General features: G+C 43.1%; 1 protein-coding gene across 1 annotated transcript in view; it reads right to left on the reverse strand.

Moving 5' to 3' along the window:
* Positions 1–10,988, reverse strand: part of LOC110301303 (sodium- and chloride-dependent transporter XTRP3B) — a 33,174-nt gene that overhangs the window by 15,202 nt on the left and 6,984 nt on the right. The window contains exons 2-4 of the mRNA XM_021171714.2: positions 3,615–3,755; positions 1,908–1,999; positions 623–850 (exon numbers count right to left, since the gene is read on the reverse strand). Of these exons, the coding sequence (XP_021027373.1) occupies positions 623–850; positions 1,908–1,999; positions 3,615–3,755 (461 nt within the window). The remainder of the gene's footprint in view (positions 1–622; positions 851–1,907; positions 2,000–3,614; positions 3,756–10,988) is intronic.

Genomic DNA, 10,988 nt, shown 5'->3' on the forward strand with positions numbered 1-10,988 from the left:
TTGGACTTGCAAACTTTATATGCCCCAATATAGGGGAATGCCAGGGCCAAAAGAATGGGAATGGGTGGGTAGGGAAGTGGGGGGCGCTATGGAGGACTTTTGGGATAGCATTGGAAATGTAATTGAGGAAAATATGTAATAAAAATATTAAAAATTAAAAAAAAAAGAAATACTGCTCACTGGTTTGTTCTCAGGCTCATGCTTAACTAGCTTTCTTATACAATGTAGGACCACCTACCAGGGAATGGTGCCACCCACAGTGGGCTGGGCCTCTTACATCAATTAATAAGGCCATCATCATTGGCTTATTAACATAATGTTATATAAATTAGAGACTTTAGACACTAGCATGTTTATAAATTGATGAAGTAACCAAGTGAATAAACTTGATTCAAGATGAACATAATAATAATCAATCCCCTAAAGACATGCCCACGGGTCAATCTGATCTGGGAAACCCCTCAACTGTGACTCCCTTCTTAGGTGACTCTGGACTTGTGTCAAGCTGACTGTCAAAGCTAACTAGGACAGATGCCTTCCTCTCCATAGCCTTATGTGAATACTATCACACCCATCTCTCCATGGTCATCCAAGAACGGCACCATCATGCTCCCCAGCTCACCTTGCCAGTAGATTCGGTGCCTCTCAGGATGCACAGATAGACAATAAGCCAGGCCAGGATGAGGCACAGTGCTGGCTCCCACTGCACTCCTCCATTCTCCTGGATGGACGGTGAGATGTTGAGTGTTTTCCTGTACCAGAAGTACTGTGTCGACGAAGCCTTCTCACACTCCTCATCATAACCTGTGCGATTACTATTCAGTGGGCAGACAGACCACGGCAGGGGATCCTTTAGAATGAAGTGAGAATCGACGGAGTTAAGGGGAAAGTCAAGGACTTGGTGCAGTGATGGGATATAGCCTTGGCAGAGGGATGATAGAAGAGGAGGAGGCTGGTTCCCTAATGGCAAATGGTTGCAGTCTTTGAGACTGACAAGGAATTGGGTTTTCAGGGGGTAGGGTATAGATGGCACAGAGGAGGACTAGTTTGGTTTGGACATTGAACATTCCCTGAAGATCCATACCCAGAGGCTGTGTCTCCTGGATGAGAATGTTCTAGGATCTTTAGGAGGTAGGGCTAAGAAAGAAGTCATTGGGGTGTTGAGAAGCTAAGTAATCCTGTCTCTCAATTTCTATTCTGGTTTCATTGGCACTTCCTCCTATATGTGTTTAGGCCATAATGTTCTGCTAAACTTCATTTTTACTAGAGGCCAAGATGTAAATTAACAAACCTTTTCTCTTTAAAAGTTAGTGTCTAGCTTATTGTGTTCTAGTAAAGCTAAGGGTTGCTATTTATTGCAATTCTGCAGGTGGTTTTTGAGGACTACTACACTCTCTTATGGGTCTAGAAGTCTCTGTTACTAGTATCTTGACAGTGACCAGACCAAGTACAACAAGAGAACTCTGACCTACCATCACGGAAAGAGCTAAACTGGGAGCTTAAACTCCAAGCTCTTGCAGCATTGTTAGGATGCTCAGTACATGTTAATGATGGCACTAGAGAGATGGCTCAGCAGTTAAGAACACTAGATGCTCTTCTAGATGACCCAGGTCCAATTCCCAGCACCCACATGGCACTCACAACCCTGGCTCCAAGCATACCATCTAGTGAATGTGGGGCCAGCTCTAACCTAGATGTTCCCATAGACAGCTACCAACTGCCCACCCCCACCCCCTATTTCCTTTGTTTTTAGGGAAGTTTCTTTCCCTTTAATGTGGAACATCAGAATCAGAAGTGCAATGGATGTTTGGAAGTATGCTTTTCCCCAGGCTCCCTTTAAGTTATAATCCACAAACCTTTACATTCCTCCTAGAGGCCTGTATCCTCTCCCCTACTTCTCTGCTCACCTGGAAGGAGTGGAAGAGGTACCAAAGAGCCCAGGTGTTGATGACATTGAAGTACACAGAGGCCAAAAACGAGACCACCAAGCTAGCAATGCCTGAAAGGAATAAGAAGTCCATGCTGTGAACAAGGTGTGAATAGCCCAACCTGTAAAGATCTCTAGGACAGACATGAGGGGACCACCGAGGGCAGGAATACTTCCCCTCCAGGCTTTTTCTAAACATGACCTCACAGCCGTGACTTGTTTGCAAGGCTTAATCCCCCAACTCATGTTTTTTTGACAACTAAGTGCTAGGTCCTGGGCTCTGTGCTTGATGTGTATCTTAGTCTGTGTTCTATCTCTGTAAAGAGACACCATGAGCATAGCAAATCTTATTAAAGAAAGGACTTAATTGGGGCTTGTGTACAGTTTCAGAGGTGTAGTCTATTATTGTCATGGCAGAAAGCATGGTGGCACACAGACAAGATTTACACCTGGATCTGAAGACATCAGGAAGAGAGACACACTGGAAGTGTCTTGGGCTTTTGAAACCCCAAAGCACACCCTCAATAACACACTTTTCCCAACAGTGCCAAACCTCCTAATCCTATCAACTAGTTTCCCCTATTAGCCTATCGGGCCATTTCAAGACAGTGTTCCCATTAATAAAAGAGAAAACAAAGACCACCCAGCAGAACAAGGATATAAGCCTCAGGAGAACCATCTATTGCCTGCTGTGACAATTATTCCCTTTAGACAAGGATGAGTCACTGGGGCCAAACTCATCCCTCTGTTATCAGGAGAAATGGAGTGTAGCAGAGACATGAGGTATGGAGGGAACCAGACCCACTGCCTTAGTCAGACTTGTGAAAAGACTAGGATAGCTCTGTAGAGAGAATTGCTCTGGAGTGGTCTGACATTGGCCTCAAGAAGCACTGTTCCTAGCTCATGACATCCCACATGTACACTGGACCATTTTTAAGTTATGACCTAGGTCTTGGTGGGAATACATCAGTATCACCACCACTGGGGGGAAATCTGGCAAGTGGGTGTAAGTGCTCCTAGGGACTCAGCTGCTCTCTCTCCTATTCTACAGTGAGGACCCAACCTTGCTCCTGAGTAATTGTTCCCCTTTCTGGGAAGCTACTCAGAATAACTGTGGCTATTGATGCCCCTACCTCCTGGGCTTTTACAGGGGAGATGAACCATGTCTTCTTGGAGGTATCAGAGGATAGCAAATGGAGGCCATTCTGAAAGGGCGTGGTGAGAAGCAAAGCCACCTGGTAGGAATAAGTGCCTTGGCTTCCAAACTCTGGCACATTTATGGTGCCCCAAATTCCCTGTGTGGGGTGGTGAAGATGAAATGAGCTTACACACTGCCATGTCAGTATCAGGCACACATTAAGCAAAGGACAGTTGTTTACATTCTCAGATGGTAGGTGGCTGAGACTGAATGTTTCTGTGTCAGGAATCCATGTCCAACCACTCACATAATCCCAAGTTGAGGTCCAGAGAGGAGATGCTCTGAGGTGGGAGTTTCCCTAAGAGGCTGCATGAAGGGGTCAGAAACCAGGTCCCTCTCTGTCCAAGTTCCATGGCAGCCCCTCCGCCACTCCCCCCCGCCAAGCTGTCAGTCCAGCCAGTCACAGGTCCTGCTCATGCACAGCAACCTGCACACCTGTGACGCCCAGGAACATGAATCTGTCAGGACCTGAAAAAATATCCCACATACCGACACCACTGAGGTAGGGGCTGATGGTCCTCCAGGCACCAATGCTGCCCTGCCGCATGCGCTGTCCCACGGCCAGCTCCAGGTATAGGAGTGGCATCCCCTCCACAATGAGCATGATGATGTAGGGGACCAGGAAACTCCCTGTGGACAGGAGCATCCAGGTCAGTGTGGACAGATGGGCTTTACCCTGCCCCACCTCTGTGTAACTGTGCTTCTATCACCTGACTTTCCCCATGCAGACCTCCCTCTACCCCATCCATCTCCCCTTAGAGATTTCCACTGAACCTCCATTCTTCTGCCCAACTGTCTTCCTTCTTCCTCACACCCATCCCTCTGCCATCTCACCATCTATCTTCCCACCATCCTATCAATCCTACATCTTATTCATCAATTCACACATCCAGGTAGCTCCATCCATTCATTTTTCTGCATTCATCCATGGATGACATGCAGCGATGGTCAGTTGTTTACATCTTTGGGAGGCAAACTGCCACTGGCCACAGCAACTTGGGTGCCACTCTCTCTGCCTTTGCTGGCTAGAGCCTATCTACCCTTTTTTTAAAAAACAAAAGAAAACAAAAACTTTTAGGGAGGTCAGAGGACAACTTTGCAAAGCTGGCTCTCTCCTTCTACCTTTATGTGTGTTCCCCAATCTGGGGATTGAATTCAGGTTGTCAGGCTTGTGTGACAAGTACCTTTACCCACTGAGTCATCTTACTAGCACCAATCTTCTCTTGCAGCTCTTTAAGGGCTGGGTAAGGCCAGACCACCAAGTTGCTAAATACTTTGAGCATCCCTCCTGAGTGCTTCTGTCTCTCAATCTGTGTAAGGCAGAGTGGAAAATCAGCAAACCTGTTTCCTGCCCTGGAGGGTTCACCTAGGTAGAGGGATTTCAGATGCTCTACAGCTGCCTAGGGTATAGGATGTTCCTTCAGGCCTGACTATCTTCAGAGAGTTTAGTGGCTTAGCAAATACAGGGATGGGTAAACGAATTGGATCCCCAGTACACAGAACTTTATACCACATCTTCCTTATAAAGAGAATCTCTTGTGTATCTGTTTTAAACAAGTACCTTCAGTCTAAAATTTTAGTTTGGTTAACAGTAGACTAGAGCTGTAAACACCCCACTGCCAAACAGATGTACAGAGGCAGGCAGGGACACAAGGCTGTTCACAAAGTCTGCTGCATGGATAGATGACCATGCATGCTGTTCCTCTTCTATACCTCCTCAGCTCATGGCTCCCTGGCTGGGGACCTGCAAAACGCCAGCATGAGAAGGGCATACAAAAGTAAAAGCCTTATACAACAGTAGCAGGGATTGATGGTGGTTTGTAAAGGCAACTGGCTCCTTGGAATTATAGAAAACATAAAAGCATCAACATACACAAACTCTAGTAGTCACATGTCGGGAGCCTCCCTGGCCTGGAATAGTTTGAAGCAGGACATAGCATTGAACGTAGAAGTAGCTTAAAGACTGATGGTTTCTGGCCTTTAAACTTTCTATGCTGAATGCTGAAGCTGCTGGCTTCTGAAAAAAAAAATCCTAATAACTTTCTTGCTTATTCTGAGGTTAAAAACCCACTGGCTTGGGTGATTAGCAACTGTAGCTTGCAGCAGGAGATCAAGTAAAGGATTAATTGTAAGGGCTTTTTTCCTCTCTTGCCTGGAAGCCTCACCTCTTGCATGTCAGGCAGGAGGGAGGTTTGGAACAATAAACTTTCATTGAACCAGGAGAAAAGAGTCACTTGCAGAATGAAAAACTTTTATAAACTTACACACATTCATATACACATTTACACCTTCATGCATTTTAGTTGGGCCCAGCTACTTATTTCCTAATTACATACTTACATACACACATCCATACTTACATATGCATATGGAGCAAAAACCCAAGTGCCAGTGCAGAAAGAACTCACTCATTCTGGATGAAAAATGAGCTGTAATCATTATTGCACAGAGAAAGAAAAAGCTTCTACTCTTTTATTACAAAATGAATTAAGCCTAAGTCTATAAGAAGAAAGCTTTGTCCTCTTTAGTAAGACTAAGCCTGCCTTGCTGTTAAGGAAAGACTTGTTCTGTGTCCCATGGTAAGCCTACTTGCTTGTTCTGCTCTCTCTGCAGCTGCTTCTTTGTCCCTCTTTCTCTCTGCATTTTGTGTATTACTCTCTCTTCTTCTGTTCCTGCCCTAATGTCCTTTTTATTTTAAAAGAAAAGTTAAAGAGGGAAAATCTATCAGACTATATATTCTCTAAATTTCTAAGTTACTCTACCACCCGCCTCTTCCTCCTAATCTTGCTCTCTCCTGCTCTGATGTAATAATGCCAGTGCAATGTAATCATTTCTGGTGTTTTATACCTTTTCTAGGGGAATAGATCACATGGTTTTGTTTTGAAGCATCCCTTTTTTTTTAAACAAAAGTTCACTAAAATTCAAACATAAAATTCAAATCATAAATTGAATAAGTTTACAAAAGAGATGTCTACATGTGCTTTCATTAAGAGTAATTATCTGGCTAAACATTAATTTTCTGTCACTGGCTTCACGGGTTCATGGGAAGTTAAAGATCATAATTTTTATGACTAAGTTATCATTGAAACTTTGTATAGATGAACCCAGTCAATATTTTATCTTCTGTCCTTCCACCTACAATAAATTTTTAGTTCCCTTTTACGGCCTTTGGTTGTTTTACAATCTCTTGGAATGTGTTCTAAGTTGTAAATGCCTTTCTATCTCAGAAGCAATTAACTCATGACACTTGACTGGCAGAATTCTCACTGCAGTTTTCATATCAGAGAGGCTTTAACAGCACTCCTATAACAAAGGGCTTAATAATTACTAGCACAATTTTAGGAATTCTTACAGGATCATCATTAAGAATTAAGAAATCATCCATTTGTCTAGATAGCATCACTATAAGACAGTATATCTTTATTGATCTATAGAAATCTGCTCAAAAGAGTGGGTTAATAATAACAGGAAAAGCATATTAATAGCAGGAATCTTTCTTAACATGTATTCCCTCTGGTCTTGCCTAGAAGGGCCCATCCATCATAATTTACGGTCCATGGTGAAATTATCTCAGGAAGATCATCTGCTAGTTTTTAGATTCTCATAGATGGCTCCTGGCAGTCACAAATGCCTCCATGGTACAGATGGATTGCCTGTGTAATAGGGGTATTGATGGTCATCTATGGGACTAGTGAGCTAATTTCCCAGGACATAGCTGCAAAGAAAGGGAAAATAACTGCTTTAAAACTTCAGATTGTGTGGGGCTCTGAGCTAGTGGTCTTCTTGGCCCATGTGTTTTACAGGCTCCTGTGTCCTCCCCCATTCTCCCTCTGGTCCTGTCTAGACACCTGCCCTCATACCTTCCTGCCCTTATTCCCCCATAGTGGTTTCTGGGAAGAAGTTGCCATCTTAGGGAAACAGCTTTCACTTCCTTCATCAACCTGTCTCTCCAATTCTCCTTCAGCCCCAATCACACTCAGAGGGGAAGAGGCTATGACAGCTTCTTGTTAAGAGGGTGAAACTGGGCTCATGCCAGTCAGAGAGAGGAGGAATCTTATAAGGCAGGCTCATGGGGCTTGACCAGTAGTCTGTAGTCCCACATCTTCAAGAATGGCCTGAGGTCCTCCCCTGGGTTCCTTCAGAACTCTAGTTGTACTTTTCAAGAGACTTTATATTCAAGTAACCTTATATTCCCTTTGTGATAGCTAAGCCTGACTATCAAAGTGATTATGTATAGAATCAACCAAAACCGAAGCACCTGAGCACAGCTAAGGGGAACTTTTTCTGATTGGATCATTTAGGGTGGGAAGTCCATACCTACCATATCATAGGTCAGACCACATAATAGGATTAGATAGAGGAAGTTCTTTCACCTGCTTGCCCTCACTCTTGCTGCCAAGCTTATCTAGTCTCATGAGGCAGGCACTCTTTTGCTTGCATTAGAACCTACTTCTTTGAGATTCCAACACAGACTGAAACACCCAACCTTGTGAATGGAACAACTACTAGATTTTTTTTTAATTGGGGGATAGCCATTGTTGGACTATCTGGATCACTATAATGATTCCATTTACACACACACACACACACACACACGCACACGCACACGCATACGCTGCCAAGTTCTGTTTCTTTAAAAAAAACTCTAATAGACCCTTATAACTAGAAAGTTGAGGTGAGGCTAAGATCCTGGAGAGAGAGTATCTCCTTAGATGAACCACAGAATAATAGACCAAAACAAACATTTAAATTCTGATTTCACATAAATTTTTCTTCTTTAAGCCAGTCCTTATAATTGGCATGTAGTATAGACCAGTAACTCCATTTCTTTATGCACAGGCTTGACATCAGTGTATTGAACTTTAGCCTTTATATGACATGGTATAACTTGTTAGACCTTTGTAACATGCTTCAGCTTTCTTGTTTTCTTTTTCATTCTAGAAAAATATCCAGCCATTTTATGAGACATAATGATATTAATAATTAACAAATCAACAGTCACAAAACCTAGGTGTGACAATCTTTTGCAAGCAGATCCAGCTGATGTTATAAAGGTGGCAGGGTTTTGGCTCAGAAGATAATGCTGTATAAAGCCACCTTAATAAAGAAAGTTGAATCCAAGCTACACATATAATATTACCTGTATACATCCTGTTAAACAATGGGGTTAAGTTCCCAGGTAAACCTTGCAAACAACAACAAAAATGCAAGACATCTCCACACAGTAGAGATCTACTATAGCCATACTTTTAGTTTTGAATGAGCATAAGTAACTTATATACCATGAGATAAATAATATCTGAGATAAATTATGCCTTTAATCTACATTGTATTGTTCTTTCTCCTTGTCTCAGTGTTATATGACTATTCTGACTCAGGAAAGGGCGCTATGGAGGATATTTTGAGGCAAACATAGTTGGGTCTGAAGTGGAAGACCAAATTCCATCTTCAGAGCCAGGTTCTTAATGAGCTTAAACAACATATGACAACTGACACAAAACATTCGGGTTTTTTCCTCTATAAAACTAAATCCAGGAGACTTCTGTTGAACCCAGTGACAAGTGAGTGGCTGGACCCAAAGTATCTGCTTTCCTTATATCCAGGCGAGTCATATTTATTGGGTCATGCATTGGGTACAGATTGAAAAGCTATCCTTTTAGAGTATTTAAACTTTATAAAGTCATGGATGAGTGGCAGTGAGCTCCCATAATAAAGGAAGTTATCTGCCTTTCTAATGACTAACCCAAGACCCTCCCTGTCTAGACTTGGGGTGACCAACTTCTTGGAAGACTCTACCCACAATCAATTCACATGTGCCTACAAATGGAGGCAGACAACCTGGAAAAATTTAGCCTCTGCCAAAGAGAAGGCTCTGTGAAAATAGATGGGTCAGAATTCTCCCACAACCTCAAGCAAGAGAAATACCCTGTCTTAGTTAATCTCTAGGCCAAAGCTCCTGACTAAAACCAACCAACCAATCACAACAAACCAAAACCCAGAACACTTGTTTGTTTTAATGTCTGATTCGGCTCAGTGTTTGAGAAGGCAGCTCAGTAGTGACTTTGGAAGACTCTGAAAAATATTGTCTTCTCTACAGTGGAAAGGGGAAAAGAAGTCTTGGGTCAGGATTGCCCTTTTTCTACCCATTCTCCCTGGTCCATCTTGATGAGCATCTCTACCTTGTCAGCACTCAGCAGCAAGTACAGTCCCCGCCATCTCTCAGGTTCCTCTTTTAGTCTTAGTGCAATATTGCTGTCTTGTCCCTGGCTACAGGGAATCAGTCCCAAGTCCTCTAGAGCTTCATTTGTATCCAAATATTTAATGTCATCATTTCTCAAAACACTTGATTTGCTGTAAGAGTCATTTTCTATGTATACCACACAAGCTCTGGGAAAGGTGCTGGTAGCCAAATTTACTAAGTTCATTGAGCATATGCTGTGTTGTGATAGGAGATTCTCTGCTCCAGCCTCATGTGATTACAAAATCCAAAATTAAGAATTTTTTTCTAGTGATCAGCAATTCACACAAGTTCATAGAACTGGGGAAACAGAAACAGATGCAAAAAGGAGGCAGGTAGGCCTCCTTTAGCCAACTGTCACATTATGCAGTTACATGTAGGGAGTTGGTCTGATGCTGCTTGTATTTCAATGCTAAATACTGGCTCCTAAGATTTGGTTGCCCCTGATGAGCAGATCCTCAGGTATACCAAGTGATGCTATGTAAACCTTGTTCCCCAATTTAAAGCTATGGGTTAAAATAAAACTGGTGACAGCCAATTACTGGGGGTGGGGGTGGGGGGTGGAGAGAGATGGAGTTTGAGTTATGGGACTGGGGGTTGCAGGTAGGCATCATGAGGAGGAGAAGACAGGAGAACAGGAGATCTGCAGCAGTCATGATGGGCCAAGAGCACACATGCCAGAGTGATATGCCACTCAGAACACCAGACTGCTGGCACAGAAGTAACCCAGAGAGTTTCAAACACCAAGTATTTAGGGGAGCACCCTTGAGCCAATAGCCAGACTGGCCATTATAGATTTAGATTCAGGGTAACCCTCCCCACCCTCAGTAATTACATGGAGCCTTATAAATCAGTATCATAGTTTAAGACTCATTCATTTAAAGTTAAACAGGGATAGATTTAATAGATAATCTTATAAAGTTATAAACAGCCAAGAGTCTACTAAGGAAGTGCCTGGGATTAAAGACTCATCACGAGTATCTTCTAAGAAGTCCAGGGTTAAAGCTCTACCTCTTTTTGGGACATATCCACCTGCCAATTCAGAAATTCTCTAACATTAGTCATTTGCATAAATCTCAGAAAAACAATTAGAATTGCCAGCCCATTATCAACCTTGGCTGACAAGCAGGGTTGCTCACAGTCCTATCTGGTCCCCAGATGAGGACACTTCTGGGGAGACAACTCCCAGTTGTGCAAACTTTGTGACTTTGGTTTTGCCCTGAGGCTAGTGTCACCAAACTGAAACAGGTTTATGGGTCCTTTCATAGTGGACAGCAATGTTTCAAAGAAGTATTAGGCATGTGTTCAGGCCACTGCTATTTACCAACAACTCTGTCCATTTTTCAATAGGATCTGGCTGTATCCATCTTACTCCCTATTATGTCTAGCTACATAATCATGTGGTTAAGGATTTGAGGCTGCAACAAGTAGCCCGTTACACAGAAAGTTACAGAGAAGGTAGGTCCGCAATGGGGAGAGGCCCAAGGCCATCCCTGATGGAGAATGGGGTATCTAATTAGGAAGAAAGTGATCCCAAGGATCATCAATATTAAAAAAGGGCAGATCTCTGTGAGTTCGAGGCCTGGAATACAGACCTAGTTCCAGGACAGCTCAGGCTACACAAA

This window comes from Mus caroli, chromosome 9, assembly GCF_900094665.2.
Source record: "Mus caroli chromosome 9, CAROLI_EIJ_v1.1, whole genome shotgun sequence".
Taxonomy (NCBI): Eukaryota; Metazoa; Chordata; class Mammalia; order Rodentia; family Muridae; genus Mus; species Mus caroli.